General features: G+C 53.3%; 1 protein-coding gene across 1 annotated transcript; it reads right to left on the bottom strand.

Annotated features, from left to right (window-relative positions):
* Positions 1 to 553: 553 nt before the first annotated feature.
* On the bottom strand, positions 554 to 17,746 carry URM1 (ubiquitin related modifier 1). Its single transcript, XM_058524180.1, has 5 exons — positions 17,666 to 17,746; positions 13,415 to 13,485; positions 3,610 to 3,691; positions 2,005 to 2,053; positions 554 to 1,638 (listed from the first exon to the last, which is right to left on the bottom strand). Exons 1-5 carry the CDS (start codon positions 17,698 to 17,700, stop codon positions 1,570 to 1,572), a joined length of 306 nt encoding a protein of 101 aa, XP_058380163.1. The 5' UTR covers positions 17,701 to 17,746; the 3' UTR covers positions 554 to 1,569.
* Positions 17,747 to 18,301: the final 555 nt, after the last annotated feature.

The raw sequence follows: 18,301 nt of genomic DNA, 5'->3' as shown, positions 1-18,301 counted from the left end.
TGTCCTCTAAGCCTTGACAGTGATATGTACACACATCCCCCCAACACGGCTGGCACCACCATTTGGCACTTTAGCTCCACCAAATGAGAGAAATTCCACCTTAACTTATTGACATTTAATGAAAAGCAAAGTTTTGGGCAGGATGATATTAATGCCCTAATTTTTTTTTTTTTTTTTTTTGAGGTCTCCCTCCAGAAAACAAAGCTTTTCCTCCAGGTCATGGGAAGGGGGGCTCAGCAGTCTTATCTACGCCACTCCCATCCTGGGTTCTGGGGCTGCAGCTGGTGGGACAAAGCCTGGCCTCAGACAGATGGGTACGGAAGTGTTCTGGGACCCAGACTGGTCAGCACAGACTGGCTCTGCTACCCCTTTCTCCAGATGGCCCTATCAGATCACCCCCTACCAGACAGTCTGCGTTTCAACCCCTGTCCCCTTTTTCAGTGAAGGGCAGCTCTGAGAGCCCTAAGCTGAGTGCAGAGAGGATGGACCAGAGACCACGGCTGGGGGGATGTGGGGTGCCACTGGTTTCTAAGGATGAAGCTCCAGGCAAGGCTAGTAAACAACCTAGTCTTTTATTTGCCCAAGGCCAGCTGTTGCAGGCACTGAGGCCCCAAGACTTCCAGAAGGGATGGAGGGAGGAGGGGAGAACCATCCTGCCTACCAGGTGCTGCCTGCCCCCATCCTGCTTCCTGCAGCAGGTGGGAAGGGACATAAAGTACACATTTGTGCCATCAAATATCACCCCAGTTTTCAGATACTATAAATATTCAGTTGTTGTTGAGGAGGAAACTGAGGCACACTGACCTGACTCTCCCCCTTAGGCCTCTATTTGCCAGTCCAAGGTTCAGCCCACTCCCTCTCTCTCTCCAGAATGAGCTGTAGGCAGCCTTTTGCTGGGGGAGGGTCTCAGGAGCCCATCTGGTGGCCCATGGGGGGGAAGGCCAGCCAGGGTCAAGGGCTGGGGATGGGGGGAGCAGGAGGAGGGAAGTGGTTAGAAGAGCAGCTGCTGGCTGGGGGGAGGGGGTCAGCACTGAATAGGGGACCTCAGCTGGGGTTCCATAATGATATCAGTGGGGGACAGGCAGAGCCCTCTGCTGTCCAGATGGGGAAACTGAGGCGGAGACTCCTTCAGTCTTTGAGAAAGGAAGGGCCTCCCATCAGCTATTTAGGTTCGTTCGTCTTCCCCATGAAGATACTGCGGCCCAGGAGCTGGCAGGTCTTGTCAGCGGTCACTCAGTGTTTAGGTTGAGACACAAGGAGGGGAAGGCGGCTGGGTCACCCGGCTGCAAAGCCCCCTCCACTCTTGACAAACCAGGGGCACCCTCCCCCACCTCGGCTGTTGGGAGAGGAAGTGCCAGGCTCAGGCGCCTGCCTGCCTTCCCCTGCTCACGTGCCTGAGAAAGGCTCATTTTTAGCACCTGGCCTCTTTTCCCTGCCTGGAGGGAGCTCAGGGGACAGAGCAGGGAAGAAAGCAGCCAAGGGGGACAGGGAGATCTGGAAGCAGGGCCCAAGCGGATGTCTGATTGTTCTCTTCCCCCCACCCCAAGGGGGCCCAGGCACAGAGAGCCCTTAGCCGCCGTGCAGCGTGGATATGAAGAGGACGCTGTCCTGGTCCTGAAGCTGGTAGTCCAGCTCACCCTGGTCCAGAAGAAAAATGGGAAGGAGACCATCAGGGGCAATTTTCCCTAGGTTTCTCCCTAGGTGTTGGGAGGGGAAGAGTGGGGGCCTGGCTGCTTTGGGAGAGAAAGACAGAATCTAGCAGAAAAACGGGTACCCTATCCATTAACTTGCAAATCTCCAGGATGGAGGAAAGCTCCCCACTCCCCCCAGCTACCCACTCCTTCCTCACTTGAGGTGGGAGACTTGAGTAGCCCCAGTCTGGAGACCAAAGTGAGAGAGAGGATTATCCAGCCACCCTATTTGGGCCTGGTGAGAGGCCCCAGGCTTTCCTACTAAAGCAGTGAGGGGAGGGGTTGGGGGAAGGAGGGCCCCTGAGGTACTGACCAGCAGTTCCCAGTCGGCATCGTTAATCAGCACCAGGATGCCTGGCCGCCTGTGGGAAAGATGGCAGTGAGTAGCAGGGAGTGATGGGTGGGAGGTGGGCAGGAGCAGGGGTGGAGAGGCTTAGACATTTGGGTTGCAGCAGAGTGTGGTGGGAGCCTTTCTTCCTGAGGTTCTGGTTAAAGATGTCCCAGGAAGTAGAGGCGACAGTCCCAGTCTAAAGGAAATCAGGTCAGATAGTCATGGTCTTTGGGGCCAGATGGAAAAAGTGCTCATTCCAGCACCACCTCCTAGGCCTCGGGCAGGGCATTTTGCTTCTCTGAGTGTCAGTTTCCTCATCTGAAAATGGGGTGAATTACAGTGCCTTCCCCTCAAGGTCCGTGCGAGGATGTAACGGGATCATGCATGTGGGGCTTGCTTGCCAGGGTTTGTCATGGTAACCACTGGTAGTAGCATACTTTCCAGGGTCTGACCTCACTCTCCTGAGCCTTCCACAGGCCTGTGCTGGAAGGGAGGCTCTCTGGTTCCTCTGAATCAGGGAAGGCTGCCAGAGGCCCCGAGTACCGGAGTGCCAGAGGGCAGCCCTGCTTGGCATAAGGCAGGCTAGGTTGACATTTGGACAGGCCCCTTAGCCTGGTTCCTGTTGGCAGCGGCCCAAGGGGCACTGTTGTCCTTGGGGGTGGCCTCCATGACTGCTGGACCATGACCTGAGCCAGGGCTTAGAGGGTAGCACTAGCCCCCAGGGCCTGCTGGTGACCTCTGCTTCAAGGCAGATGAATGAGTGCCACAAGTGCCCTGCCTGCCTCTTTACACATTAGGCTGGCCCTGCTGCAGAAGTAAAGTGACTTCTTGGCACATGGAACCTGGCTCCTTTCCTAGGAGGCTGAGCTGGGCCTGGAACAGGTACAGAAGCTTTGGGCTGGGGGGAGGGGGGTCCCCAGTGAGCACGCGTGCGTGCATGTGCACACATGCGTGCATGTACACACAGGCACAGTGACATCCTGGAATCCTAGACCTGCGCTGTCCAAAAGGGTATCTACTAGCCACATTTGCTATTTAAATTTAAATTACCATGAAATAAAACTGAACATTTAGTTCCTCAGTCACACCAGCCACATTTCAAGGGCTCAACAGCCTCATGTGCCTAGCAGCTACCATACTGGACAGCACAGATATAAAACATTTCCATCACTGCAGAAAGTTCTATTGGGATAGCACTGCCCTAGACTGTTGAGGGATGAAAGGACTTTAGGCAGCATCTTTTTCTCAGTACTCTCTGTAAGGAGAGAGTAGCTGAGGCCCAGAGTAGTGAAATAACTTACCTAAGGTTCCACAGCATGTTTGCAGCAACCAGAAGGGGGAAACGAAGTTTTCTGAGAAATTTATCAGTCTTTTGACCTGGGCTTTTAAAAAATCCCCAACAGTCCAGTGTGTAAAAAGAAAACTGAAAATAAACCTATGACAGAGCTGGATAGCAGCTCTTTCCTCCAAGAAGGGGAGGATAAGGAAGAGAATGGGACTGGAGAGGCTGTGGTTGAACCCAGGCCAGGGGCTCAAACTTCCTTCTGTCCACCCGCCCTCCTTATGGAAGGGACGCAAGGGACTCACACGCTGTCTCCCTGGAGGAACAACTCTGGCCGCTCTTTTAGCAAATTCTTCTTGATCCAGACAAGGAGATTCCGGATGTCCCCTGCAGAGGAAGGCACAGAACAAACTGTTGTCAAACCCAAATGATTCCTGGTCTCCAGAGCCATGTCTAGACCAGAAGGAAGTGAACGTGGGGCTCAAAGGGCCTCTTTTAGACCAAGTTGTCATGGCCCTTGAACTTGTGGATTCCCAAGGCGAGGAGATGGGTTAGGAGAGGCCAGTGACCTGCCAGAGAGGTCTTCAGAGAAAGTGGCACCTGGCACTGCTGACGGCTTGAAGAAGACGGAAGGGGGATTCAAGGTAGACCGCAGGACGGACTGTCATAAGTCCTGGAAGATGGTCTGAAATTGCCACGGATAGGCTTCTGAGAGGGCCTCCAAGTGCCCCACCATCTTTATCTCTCCAGCCAGTCCCAGAAGGGGAGGATTCGGCTTTGCTCTTGGAGGGGTCTGCATATATTTCCCTTTGTGAGGGAAGAAAAACAATTGCGGAGCCGATAACATCACCTAATTTCCTCTGGCAGAAGGAGAGGGATCTTGCACCAGCCAGAGAAGCTGACAAATCACTGCCCCTTTACTCCCCCTGCACAGAGCCCCCTAGGTGGGTAGCAGCCACCTTGAAGACGCAAGAGGTTCAGGGTCAAGAGGGCCTCTCCTGCTCAGCTGGACACTGAGATCTGCCTCTTTGTGGTTCTGGGACAGCCACCAAGCTCTGCACATCACATGGAGGCTCAGAGCCACCTGTCCCCAGGGTCACCTCTCTGTTCCTAGGAGCAGGGTCCCAGGCCACAGCACCCTGAAACCTAGCTTGATAAACTCCTTGAAGCCCATGGCTCTCAACTATCCACCCTTCAAATAGACCATCTCCTGAGGCCGCAGTTCTTTCTTTCTCTCCCTGAGGCAACTTGAGGACCGAAGGTCCTGGGGAGACAACTAGTCTCTGGGAAGCCAGTAGGGGCCTTGGGGCTAGCCACCCCCATCCTGAATCAGTATCTCAGAGGGGTCTGTTGTCCTGGACCCATGCCCAAGACAAAGCTCAGGGGCTAAGCTGGAGAACGGTTTCCCTGCCTAGACTCAGGGTCCTGGCGTGGAGGTGAGGGAAAGGCTGCCTGGACAATGACAGGTTTAGCTCCGTCCCCATCTAGGCCCAGCAGCATGTCACACTCACAGCACCAGCCTTGGGCAGGGTTTTAAGCCACTTCTCACTTGCCTGCAAGCCACGCTTCCGAGAGGCAGGCAGGCCACGCTCGGGATAGACTGGTTCACTCTGCTCCGTGCCAACTGCCCTGGATCGTACGCCAGCAGAGCACGGGGCCACAGGCAGTGTTCACGGACCGAGACTGCCGCTTTTCAATTTCAATTCCTACTTTTAAACAAAGCAGATCGGAGTCCTCATGGTCCCTGGAGGGGGCAGAGGATGGGCAGCGTTGCCTCCAACTAGCTGTAACCCATGTGGACTCCTGGCCGGGTTCCTCCCTGAGGCCTGGGTTTCAGAGGTTTCCCCTTGGCCTCCATCTTGCCACTGTCTGGTGGGCCGCCAGCCCATACATCTTGTGGCCGCTCGATAGAGGTCTGACACATCCATCAGCCAGCCCTGGCGGGCGGGGTTGTGCCTGTGTGTGCGGAGGCACTGAGAGGGATTGGGCAGTGCCTGTCCTGAGGGCCACCAGCTGCACCACTACAACCCTGGCTGGCCTGTGCAGAACCAGGATCCAGTTGGGTAACAGCTCTGGCTCCCTCCAAAAAGAGGGGACTTGTGCTCCACTCTGGATAGGCTAGGGGGAGGGAGGAGGGCTAGTGGTCATGTCGAGGTCATCCAAGTGATGGCACCATCATGGAGTCCCAGAGGGGTGGGCTGGGTGGTGAGTATGCTGCGGTGCTGGCTCATTTATCATGATGCTCCTCTTTGCTGAGGTCATTCCCTCCCTCCTCTGCCCCCCACCCCCCAGGCTGGCCCACATTCTTGATAGCCTGTTACCATGGTGAAGCCACCGCATCACCACCCGTATTGTTCCCCTATGCCTGGATTTGGGGGTGGGGAGAGGTGGAACTCACAGCTCCCTTCGCAGGCTACAAGGGGCACTCGGCCTGGCCTGAAACACACCCCCAGGGACATCTTGCTAGGCTTGCTAAGGCCCAGACAATATGCAAATAGTCTCCAAGCCAGATGGTTGGCTTCCAAAGGCGCCCAGGGGAGGAGGAAGGGTTAAGCAGAGTCAGGGGCTGGTGGCTTGGGGATGGCTCTGGGGAATCTCCCTTTCACCTTCCCCCTATGTCCTGCCTTCCTTCTCCGACTGACAGTGTTTCCCTCCTGGGATCCCATGCATTCATTCACAAGACAAACATTTACTGAGCAACTACTACATGCCAGGTGCTAGGGAAATGGCGGCGAGCAACACGGGCACCGAGCCTACCCTTAGGGAGCTAATAGGCCAGCAGGGAAGACAGACATTACTTATTTAATTAGTTGTGACAAATGCTATCTCCTTTGTGCAGGATCAGGAAAAGCTTTTCTGAGGATGCTAACATTGAAGCTGAGGCCTGAAGGATGAGTGGGGTGGGATGGGGGAGCATTCCAGGCAGAAGGAAGAACACATGGGAAGACCTAAGGCAGGATGGAATTGGCAGGTTCAAGGTAACAGAACAGAGAAGGCAAGAAGATCAGCACGGGATGAGCCCAGGGCAGGAGCCAGGGGCCAGATTATGCAGGGCATGGGTGGGCCTTGAGAAGGGGCCTGCTCAGGAAGAGGCCTCTGCCTCCTTGTGAACCCCAGCGGCATTTACCAAGTGTGTGCTCTGCGGGCCTGGAACCCACACTACCCGGGCCTGTGTGCCCATGTTTCTCTGCCCTGACACGTGTATCAAGAAATGGCTGAAACGCACGGCATTACCATTACTCGAGTGTGTTCTGAGGACCTGGCACCGGCCACAGTACACAGCACAGAACCTCACACACAAAACACCCTTGAGATGTTTGCCAAGCCCATGGACAACTGTGGAGGGAAGACTGGTTCAGAACAGGGACTCAGGCCTGGTTCTGAGGTCCACTCCACCACTTCCCAGTTACATGACCTTGGCTAAGGAGTCCTCTGAGCTTTCCTCTCTGTAAAATGGGAATGGTAAGAATGCCCACGTCAATGCTGTGATTCTTCTATGATTCAGAGGAAGAACCTGCACCCTTCTACCTCTCTTTACGCCCCGAGAAGACACCAGAGTTCCACCCCAACAAGACTACGCTGGCCTGGCTCCAGGACACGTACCCGGCCCTGGCACCATCTGCGCGGCCCCTGGAGTGCAACAACCAGGCTGGTGAGGTCAGTGGCTGGCAGGAGGGGGCTAGACTGGGCTGGGCCGGGCTGAGGGCCCCCAACTAATCCCTGTGCCCCCACCCCCCAATCCTCACCAGGTGCTGTATTTCCCTGACCGATAGTGGCATGCCACACTCACCAGTATCTTTACCTCTACCTTCCTCAGCTAGCCAGAGCGGGAGGCTGGCAAGCCCATGGCACACCAGCACACACCTGTGTAGTGCTCACAGATTTTATTACAGGGAGAGTGGTGGCAGCAGTGGCCTCAGCCCAGCCCGCCATCACCTGCTGTTTCCGGCCCAGAACGGGGACAGGGAGGCTCATGGCCTAGCAGCAGAACCCTGGTACCCTGGGGATATGCCCAGACAGCTTTGGAGGATGGGGTAGAGTCAACCATTAATCAGACAGTGCTGGGGCTGGCTGGGGTTTTCTGTGGGGTCCACTACCTTTCCATCAAAAGCTGGAGAGGGAATGAGGGAATGGTGGGATTGGGAGAGTGGTGAGGGGGCCCCAGACACTGGCCTTCCCTCCATTTTAGATGTTCAGACCCCTAAAATGCTCCCAGGACAACAAAGTGGAAGGAACCACATTCCAAGGCTGTGGTGCTGGAGGCCAGACTGGCCCCGGGCACGCAGCACCAGAGGAGGGAGATGAGCACCCTAACACAAGGTTTCCAGTGCAGGACACCCTGGGACTTGGCCTGCCCATTTGAGGAAGAGCAAGTGATGGGAGCCGCTGCTCTGTGGTGGCCTGGTTAAGAGTTCAGATTCTGGAGCTGGAAGGCCCTGGGCTGTGTGCTGGTGGCCTGGGGTAGGAAGTCACTTCCCCTCTCTAAGTCTCAGTGTCATCCTTTGACAACTAGGGATAATAATCCAAACTCCAAAGTGGCTGTGAGGAGTCAGGCATAACGCCAGCAGCAGGCCCAGCATAGCATCAAACTCACAGGACAAAGGTGCATTTGCCCACAGGGACTTAGGATTCCTTATCCTCTCGGCTGCCAGGTCCTTCTCCTAAAGGCTGCTGGCAAAGCCATGCGTGTCCCTCTTAGAGAGTACCTACAGAGGCTCCCAGAAGAATCCCTATCATCTCAGTGGACTTGTCCTTGTCTGGGGACACTGACCACCCACTGTGGCAGGGTCCCCAGTGGTGTCAATCCTAGATTCTTGGGCTGAAAAAGAATAATCTCAAGGTCTTATCTGATATTGAAGCCAGCTGCAACAGACCCTCATCCAGCCTCTCTTTGAACACCTCCAGGGAGAACTTTTCTTCCAAGCAGAAATCTGTCTTCTGGTTACTCCCACCCACTGAGCCTCGTTGGTCCATGGGGGCCCTCTTCCCACACCATTCAGATTTGAGGGAGATGGGTCCCCTAAATCTTAGCTTCCACAGGTTAAACCGCTCCTGTCCCCACCAAGTCCACCAGGCTCCAAGACAGGGCTCTTCTGGGAGCCCACTCCAGGCCCTAGTTGAAAAGGGAGAAGAATGAGCTGCAATGGGGGGAGTAAACGAGAAGAGAGGGTAGAGGGAACATCAGAGGGTCCATTTACAAGTGAATGGGGGTAAGAAAGGAGCAGTTTGTGGGCTAAACTGGCCTCAGAAGGAGGTTTACAGATGTGTGCGGGGACGCTCCTCATTGTTTAATTAAGCAGAAAGTGGATCTTTTCAAAAGCAATTTTGCACAGGGACTGGGAGGGGTGGGGCGAGAGGAGGGCAGTGGGGAGGGGATCAGCAAACAGGCCCCAGAGCAGAGAAAGGAACAGCTGGCCCCAGAGAGGCTGTGAAACGCATGCTAAGCAGTTTAAAGCTCCCGGGAGCTCCCTCCAGCTCCTGCCCTCCCTTACCAGCCACCTTTAACGTGAGAGGAGCCAGCCAAGGGGCACAATGGCAGGGCAGAGGAAGAAGGGCAGGGAAAGATGCGGCAGACATGTCTCCTCCTGGGGGCCGGCGCAGGTAATGAACACACTGGGACAGTCTGTCTCGCGATGTTCTGGGTTCGCTCCAGACCGCTGACCAACCACGGGTTGGAAGCCTCGAGTTGAGGGGATCCCTGACACCTAAAAACCAGCTCCCAGTGGCCACAAACCCAAAGCTGGTGGGTGCCTACCAATTCCCGCCAACCAAGGAGATGGCCTGTTCCGTGGAGATGGCTCTTAAGACGTCCCCCTATACGCACAACTTCTCACTGGATCAGCGCATCCTGCTTCACAGAATTGTATACTTAGATCCGGAAGCAACTTTTCTAAACTGGGGATGTCAAATAGATAACCAGCTCAATAAAGACTAAATCTAGAGCCGGCCTGGTGGCGCAGCAGTTAAGTGCGTGCACTCCGCTTCAGCAGCCCAGGGTTCGAAGGTTCGGATCCCGGGCAGGCACTGACGCACCGCTTGTCAAGCCATGCTGTGGCGGCGTTCCATATAAAGTAGAGGAAGATGGGCACAGAGGTTAGCCCAGAGCCAATCTTCCTCAGCAAAAAAGAGGAGGATTGGCACTGGATGTTAGCTCAGGACTGATCTTCCTCGCAAAAAAAAAAAAAAAAGGGATTAAATCTTGCCCAACCTTCCGTTTTACAGATAGGAAAAAAGAGGCCTGCAGAAATAACCGACTTGCAATTGTACACTGCCAGGGCTCCTCTCTTGCAGTCTCAGCCCCTTTGGCCTTGGCCATCATCTTCTTCCAAGTTGGCCCGGTTGGAAACTGTCCCCTGGCCCAGAAGCCAGGGCCCTGGAGTCCCCTTATTTGTAAGACTTGTCACACTCCATAATCTCATGGCTGCTATTTTCTCTGCCGGAGTCTCCAAGACCTGCTTGGCCAAGTGGCAGTCCCTGGGCTGGGAAGGCTGCCAGACGACAGATCTGGGCACAAGCTTGGGGGAAGAGTAAGACTCTCCCCAGTGGCACCAGGCCCCTGCCTTCCCGCTGGGCTCCCGTGCGCCAGGGTAAGGCCTGGAAGCTGCCAACTGGCTCTGTGGCTGCAATGCGACCTATGCCTCTGGGCACAGCAGGGCAAAAATGGAAAGCAGAGGTAGAGATCCACAGCCAAGGACCCAAAGACTGAGCAAAGGGGACATTCGGCTTCCTCCTCTGCTTCCTTTTCTTTCATCCCAGAGAGGGGAAGACAGGCCCCCACCTACCCCCTAAGCAGCAGAGGGAGGATGAGGGCTCAAAAACCTGGATCTGAGCCCCAGCCTCCCTACTTGAGTAATTCTGGACAGGTTACTCTCTTTTTCTCTCTGAGGTTTGATTTCCTTGATGATAGATAATATCTACTGGGGTCATTATGAAAATCGAAATAAATAGCTGTTGAAGGCACGAATGAATGAACCAAAGTGTAAAAACCAGACAATACATTGCAGGTGTGAGATGTTACGTGATTCAGGGAACCTCTTGGGATAAATGGTGATGGGTTAGTGGCACCATGCAAGGCCTCTGGAGACTCTGAAATCTGATTCTGAATCACAGCTCTGCCATTTAAATAACTGGATGACTTGCGGTGAGACCCCTGACATCTCTGAGTTTGCATTTCCACTTTTTAAAATGGGAATAATAACATGTAGGAATTTGTTACAGTTATTTGCACAACCAACTGGGGCTTTGTTTTCCCATGCCAAACTCAGCCTGTGCCCCTTAAGACACTGGCCCCTCTTCAGTTCCTTGACCACCCTGAGGCCTTTTGCCCAGAGGGCCGTCACAAGTGCCGCCCCCTTTGCTGGGAATGGACCCCAGGCACCTCTGCTCTCCCCGCAATTTATCAGGCTGGCTTCTTCTCATCCTTCAGGCCTTAGCCTCAAAGTCACCTCCTTAAAGAGGCCTGCACTCACCACCTCCTTCAGAGCACCTTTTTGTTCTCCTCATGCCACTCACTACCACTTGTACAGTTATACAGTTATACGTGTGTGTTTACTTGTTTACTGCCTGGCTCCCCTTCCATCACACTGTAAGCTCTGTTAGGGCAAGAACCACATCTGTATTCACCACTGAATACCCAGCAACCAGTACAGTGCCTGGCACAAAGGAGAGACTCAAGAAAATATGTGCTTGGGCCGGCCCTGTGGCTTAGAGGTTAAGTGCGCGCGCTCCGCTACTGGCGGCCCAGTTTCGGATCCCGGGCGCGCACTGACGCACCGCTTCTCCGGCCATGCTCAGGCCGTCCCACATACAGCAACTAGAAGGATGTGCAACTGTGACATACAACTATCTACTGGGGCTTTGGGGATAAAAAGGAGGAGGACTGGCAATAGATATTAGCTCAGAGCCGGTCTTCCTCAGCAAAAAGAGGAGGATTGGTGTGGATGTTAGCTCAGGGCTGATCTTCCTCACAAAGAAAAGAAAAAGAAAGAAAATATGTGCCAACTACAGGAAAGAATAAAGTACTTACTACCATACCTGGCACTTGGTAAGCATTCAGCCAATGGATGAATGAAAGAGGCAGGAATTATTAAACTTGGGGACTTTCAAGTCAAGCAAGTGCAGAGGGAAATAAATCATAAGTTGTGATATTTTAATAACTTCCTGACCAGGTCCTTAAGGCTGAATCTTTGCGAGGCTTCTTCTGAGAGCCCCTTGTTCCCTCCCAAGGCTGTGTGGCCATCTGTCAAACTAAGAAACAGTCACCTTTATCACCCTGGGTCTTCCCCAACCAGCGACACACCTAATCCTATAATCCTGACATTTAACCCCAGCCTCCTGCCCACCCTCTGCTCGATAGGTCAGTGTCCTGTTCCTCGCTGAGTGTCCCCCAGCCTCTGAATGTGGCACACAGACCCACCCTGTGCGACTGCTCTCCAACCCAAGGGAGGGTCAGAGGCAGCTGTGGGAGCCAGTGAACTTGGGCAATAATTGTTTGATTCCTGGCAGATGCGTGCCCCATTCCAGAGGAATCCTGCCAAACCTCACTTGACCACTTTCTACTACTTGCCTCCAGGAACTCGTTCCCCTGCCTCTTCATAGGACTGATTTCCTCTTCTCCCCAGGAGTATCTCAGCCTCAGGCAAGATGGGTGCCTGTTCCTGAGCTTCCTGCTCTTGCCAGCATCCACTGCCAGGGCTGCAAAGCACCTCCACAGTTCCACTATCCAGCCCCCTGCCTCTCGGCTACTCTGATATTTAGCCAGCTGGACCTCTACAAGTAAACTCTTCAAAACAGCCCAATTTGAAGGCAGGGACTGGTTCTCGTTCGTGTCTGTCTCTCCAGTGCTGGTATATGTTTGTTAAAGAAAGATGAACAAGTACAGTCATTCGCTGCATAACAACATTTCAGTCCATGACGGACCACATATATGACAGTAACCCCATAAGATTAGTACCATATAGCCTACATGTGTAGTAGGCTATACCATCTAGGTTTGTGTAAGTCACTCTATGATATTCACACAACGATGAAATCATCTAATGACGCATTTCTCAGAACGTATCCCCATCACTAAGTAACACATGACTGTATCTGAATGAACAAATGAAAAACCCCACTGTCGCCCTTAGTCAACCTCCCTCCTCCAGCCTCCTTTTTGGCTACTTTTCTTCCCATCTAAATCCTCTTACCATAATGTAAGCCCATCTGCATTGTTCCATTCTCAATGAAGGTTACCACCTTCATGAGGACATCTCTCTGCTGCCTTCTAATAATAATAGACGCATGGCATAGCTGGCTTACTCCTTTTAGCAAGGAGTGCCATCCCCACTTCACAGATAAGAACACTAAAGCTCAGAAAGGGGCCAGCCCAGTGGTATAGAGGTTAAGTTTGCATGTTCCACTTTGGCGGCCTGGGGTTCACAGGTTCGAACCCCGGGCATGGACATACGCACTGCTCATCAAGCCATGTGCGGCAGCATCCCATATACGAAATAGAGGAAGATGGGCACAGATGTTAGCTCAGGGCTAATCTTCCTCAGCAAAAAGAGGAGGATTGGCAACAGATGTTAGCCCAGAGCCAATCTTCCTCACCAAAATAGAAAAAAAAATGGGGCCGGCCCAGTGGTGTAGTGGTTAAGTTTGTGCCCTCCACTTCAGCAGCCTGGGGTTCGTGGGTTCGGATCCTGGGAGCAGACCCACATACCACTCATCAAGCCATGCTGTGGTGGCGTCCCATATACAAAAATAGAGGAAGATTGGCAACAGATCTTAGCTAAGGGCCAATCTTTCTCACCAAAAAATAAAATAAAATAAAGTTCAGAAAGGTGAGCTCACTGGCCTAAGGTTCTAAGGGGATTCAAATTCAAGTCTGTCTGAATACAGAACCCACACTCTAAGGACTAAGCTGTGCCATCTCCCTCCAACAAAGCTGGCTGAGCCCAGAGAGGATGGGGGGAGAGTACGTGGTGTTCTTCTCTTCCTCTCTCCTCCCTCCCTCCCCACTGTCCAGGGAAATCCTACCCATTCCCACTTGTACGGGGCTGAGTGACCCCTGCAGAGCAACTCCTGCCCAAGGGCCCCCAGAGCGGGGCTCAGAAAGCCCATACTCACAGGGCTCCTCCTGTCCAGGCAAGGTGACCTGATGTTTCTTTACGCCATCAAACAGGAGCTCTGCGCCGCCTCTGCAAAGGGGGGCCAAAGAAAGACAGCCAGGTGAGCTCCTGCAAACACCTAGCTGAGACTGAAAACTGAGGAGGGGGCTGGCACTAGAGGCCCAAGAGATGCAGAGACCAAGGTTTGAGAATACTTTGGGTACCAGTAACTGATTCTCAAATGTGATTTCCTGATGTGGTAGAGTAGGATACAAACAATTTTTACTAATATTCAAGTACCCAAACCTGCAGATTCTTGTTTTCACTACTCTGCTTTCTCAAGAAGCGGCTTAGCTTCTAGGTGCATAGCACAGGCTTTGGAGCTGTCGCCCCAAGACGGGGGCCAGGCTCCACCTCTGCCTAACGACAAGACCTTGGGCACATGACTCCATCTTCTCATGCTTCAGTCTTTCCATCTGCGAAAATGTTGACAAGCCACCATGAGGCACACTGGAGACCCTGTGTGTCTAGAGGTTTCCTCTGGCCAGGGGGGGCTTGAAATGCCCCTGCTTGTGCCACCACTGCTGGCCTGGTGGGCACACCACAGTGCTGGAGGGTAAGAGACTCCACTGGGCTTAGCAACAACTTTGCCATTTACAAGAACATTCTTCATCTCATTTCATCCTCAGGGCATCCCAGGGAAGGAGGGAGGGAGACAGACATTATTAACTCCACCCAATGGAGAAACAGACTGAGGCCCAGAGAGGTTAAGTGACTTGGCCAAGGTCAGATAGGCAGTGGCTGAACTAGGATTTGAATTTTAACTGGTTTCTGCTCAGCTCCAGCAGCTGTGGCAGAAAAAAGTTAAGATTCCCCAAAGGTCAGAAAGCCCCTTGAAGGCAGAGTTTGGTTTACTTCTGTGTGCCAACACCTGGCTAAGGGGAGGCTGGGACAGCAGAGATACTCAGAGCCAGGTCCAGAAGCCAGGGCTTATGATGGGGATGCCACGGCTCTTTCAGTGTCCCACACTGCTTCTCCCTCTGGGTCTCCTGATTCCCATCTCAGACTTCACGTGGGTCTTAACTGAGAAGGCCTTGACAGACTTTTGATGGATGCGACGCCTCCCACCCCACCACCCTTTCTGAATTTCAGAGAACAGAGATGTCCTGAGACAGTCCACTGGGAGGCAAAGGCAAGGCAAGCATTGTCATGGGGAAAACATGGGGCGACTGTCATCCAAACAAGGTCACGCTTTGTTGATGCAGAAATGTGGAGGGGGAGAGGAGGCCCATCTGTGGCCGCGCACAGGGCCATTTCAGCTGCAAGCCCGCACAGAGCCTCCATTTATCCCCTTCCAAGAGCTTCGTTCTCTCCTAGGTGGGGGTTGGCACATGCAGCAGCTGGGGTGGGGGAGGGTGACAGGCAAGGGGCTCAGAAGTTGGGGGTCAGAGAAGAGGGGCGGGAACTGGAGGCACTGGGACCCAGGCAAACAACCCAGAGTGGCCAAACCTGGTGGTGCCAGGCTCGGAGGCTGAGGCTATTTTTCCCTTTACAAGCGGATAAAGGGAGAACCAGTCTGGCTCAGAGGGTGACCTGTCACCGCTGGGTTCACTAGCCCCCAAGGGAGGGCTTGGCACTTCTGCTGTCAGCACATCTGGCGAGGAGGAAGGTGCATGCATGTCCAGCCTCTGGAGTGATTCAGAGAGGCAGGCAAGGGGCCTGTCTCGGCCGCAGAAGAGAACCAAAGCCAGACTCTCTTATGTCCTACAGGATTTGCTATTCAAACTCAATTAAGGCATTACATCTTAAGATACCTCATCTTCCCTCCACTCCCCAATTCTTGGTGGTAGTGTTTGTTGGTACCAATGACTGCTATAGACATTCCCAAGACTACTTTCACTCCTTCTAGTTTATCTTCATCTTTTTATCTTATAGTTTAAAACTTTTGTTTATTTATTTCCCCTCTACCTGCTGGAATGCAAGCTCTGCCTAAAACAGGGCCTGGCAAACAGCAGGCACCCAAGAAATAGTTGCTGAATGAATGAAAACGGCCAGATCTCCCACTTCTTCTCTGATCTCTCTCAATGGCATTCCCACCCTTTGCCAATACCTCCCAGACTCAGGAAGGAGGACAACGGAGAAGACAGAATCTCACATCTGGACTGCAGGGACACAAAACACATTTGCACTACATACTTTGAATCCTGTGTGACCTGAGAAAATGCACTGCTAAGGACAGATCAGGAGGTAAGAAGACAAAAAGGATGGCAGAACTGCCCACTGACAAGAGGGAGACAGGTGTGAGAGGACTTCCAGAGAGCCTGTCAGAGCCGGTGGGGCTGAGAGGACCACACCTGCTCAGGGGAAACAGACAAAGTCCGAACCTAGACTCTTCAAGGATCAGGGTGGCCTTCGGGCACAAAAGGGAGAGAATGATGGGCAAGGCAGCTTCTTTGCAAATCTGCTCAGGTTCAGAATGAAGGGTGAAGGAAGTGTGCTAAGAGACGTGGGAAATGAAAGAAAGGCCAGGGGCAAAAATATGCACTGAGACAAAGAAAAAGAGAGAAAGAATCTGGGTTTGGCATGCATCTCGGGCATTCTTGCTTCCCGAGAAGCTGCAATTCTCATGGGACGCTGTGGTGGTGGGTGGAGGTGTTAGGAGGTGGGTAGATGGGCAGAAGAATGTTGACCTGCCTTGCTGGGGCTCACTATTGCTCTTGAGGGTAAGGGAGGCTGAGGCCAGAGGTGGTCAGGCCAAAAAAGGGGTAATTAAGCCAGTCTGCGAACTCTGGAGAGCAAGAACCATATCTTCCCCATATGACTTCCCTATAGCTGCCAGCCTAGTACCTGGCAGACAGAGACACTTCTGGTGAACAAACACCATGTCTGACTCAGTGAGAATGAAAAGTAAGCTGGCTGTAGATAAAGCTTAATACAAGCAGTCTGCAGCTTCTCCCTTCTCAGCTCTGCTGAGGCCTATCAAAGCAACAGGGATCCTCCTAGAACCACCAAGCTGCGGGGGGCATGACTGGACCATGGGTGAATAAAGCCAAATAGTCAGGAAGCCAGACCAGTATAGTTCTAATTGGATCCAAGGGGCCAGACAATATCATCAATTAAAATGCACTTAACATTCATGAGACTACCCCCTTCTACGGGAGAGAAATGCTGTACACTGGAGAGCACAGACAAAGTTCTATTTATCGTTGTATCCTCAGTGCCTGGCTCACTGCCTGGCACATGGTAGGCACTCAGTAAATGACTGATTAATGAACTACTCAGTGAAAGGCAAACATGAAAGACACTGGGGGCATCCAATGGAAGGAAAGGCATTTATGGGCAGAAGTTTTAGATTCGCATCCCAGACTTTTCCTTTCAATAAGCCTTGGCTTGTTTATCTCCTCTCACACACACACAAATCTAGTCCCAGCTTTTCCATGTTCCTCTGGAAATTATACCACTGGCTCTTAGGGTCTCAGTTTCTTTGCCTTCTCTCTAAGCTCTGCAGTTCCTCTCAGTCCTGAAATTATGACAAACCTTCTGTTTGTAGCAGGGAGAAAACAGTGGCTTGAGTAGACTTCCTCCCTGATCTGTGTTTCTTCAGCGATTGGTGTGTGCCCCAATTCCTGCACTTTCCATCCTGTGCATACCGTACTGTCAGGGCTAGTCTCCTCCGCTGCGCTATGTTCTTCATCCCCTTAGCTCCACCTGACTCAAGGTCTGCAGACGGCACTCAGCAAGTTTACTGAATGTCCTGAATGGAGTTCAAGTCTGTGTAACACCGCCAAATCTTGGGACAGAGAAGAAAGGAGTCCTGTCTTCGCCACACATCCCATGAGAAACAAGGCTCCAAGAACCATATAAGTGGAATTGCTCCCCGAAGGAAGAAATCAGGGGGTGAAGTGCGGTCCTTCTCGGTTCTAAGAGCTCTGATGCCAGACACACAGGCCTGGTCCAAAACGGGATTGGCAAAGAAAGTAGGGAGGCCGCCTGCTAATCGTCACGCCTGTTGAGTCCGGCACGGCACAGAGCACGGGGGAGTGCCCCGAGCGCACCTCCACCCGCGGGCATGCGCCTCTATTCCCGGACATACGGCCTCGTCGCCAAGGGAGACCGAGCCTCTCAGACTCCGCGAAGCGGGTGGCGTAGCTCAGGGAAGACGCCGGGAGCCTCGGAGATTCGGTTGCGACGGGCCCCAAGGCAGAGGGAGGGGAGTTCCGGCCCCGACGACTTCAATCCCTCCCCACGGCGCCCCAGCTCTGTGACTCACCCGAACTCCACCTCCACTGACAAGGGCGCTGCCATGTTGAGGAAGCCGAGCTCACAGGAAACTTCCTTCAACTTCCGGCGCTCCCGCCCCACTTCCGGTCGCCGCAGCCGGAAGAGGCGGTGCCCGGGGGGCCATCCTCCTCAGCTATTGGAGGAAAGCCCGGAGCGTGGAGCGGGGGAGGGAAGGTCACGGGAGCTGTCCGGGGCTTTTGAGTTGGTCTGGCGCTGCCTTTCAGGACCGGGCTGGGAAAGGGAAGGTGGGCTGCGACTTGTACGAGCCAAAGCGAGGGGGAGGGGAGTCCCCGGCATCTTTGTGCAGTGACTGTGAGCCACATTACTGTTTATTTGCATTAGTTACAAATCTCTGTGCGATCTGCGCACCGCTTGGGCGAGCCCGTCCACTTGTCTTGGCTTGAATTATAAGTGACCCCCAAATCTTTATTTTCAGCCCAGAAATCTCTCTCCTGCGCTATCGACTCGCTATCCAACCGCCCCTTTCGCTGTCGATTTGGATTTCACTCATTCAGCAGATATTTATTGCACGTCCTCCGTGTGCCAGGCATTTTGGTCGGTGCTGTGGGTGAAGTGAAGGGGGTGGGCAAGGTTCTTGCTTTGAGGGCACTCACAGTCTAGTGGG

The sequence above is a fragment of the Diceros bicornis genome, chromosome 28 (genome assembly GCF_020826845.1).
Source record: "Diceros bicornis minor isolate mBicDic1 chromosome 28, mDicBic1.mat.cur, whole genome shotgun sequence".
Lineage (NCBI taxonomy): Eukaryota > Metazoa > Chordata > Mammalia > Perissodactyla > Rhinocerotidae > Diceros > Diceros bicornis.
Note: the sequence above shows the minus strand (reverse complement) of the source record. Positions and strands in the feature narration are given on the sequence as shown.

Coding starts and splice junctions, on each gene's coding strand:
- URM1 (XM_058524180.1), bottom strand. CDS start 17,700: ATGGCAGCGCCCTTGTCAGTGGAGGTGGAGTTCGG. Junction 3,692..13,414: donor GCCTGGACAGGAGGAGCCCT/GTGAGTATGGGC, acceptor CTTCCTCTGCAG/GGGACATCCGGAATCTCCTT. Junction 2,054..3,609: donor TTCCTCCAGGGAGACAGCGT/GTGAGTCCCTTG, acceptor TCTTTCCCACAG/GCGGCCAGGCATCCTGGTGC.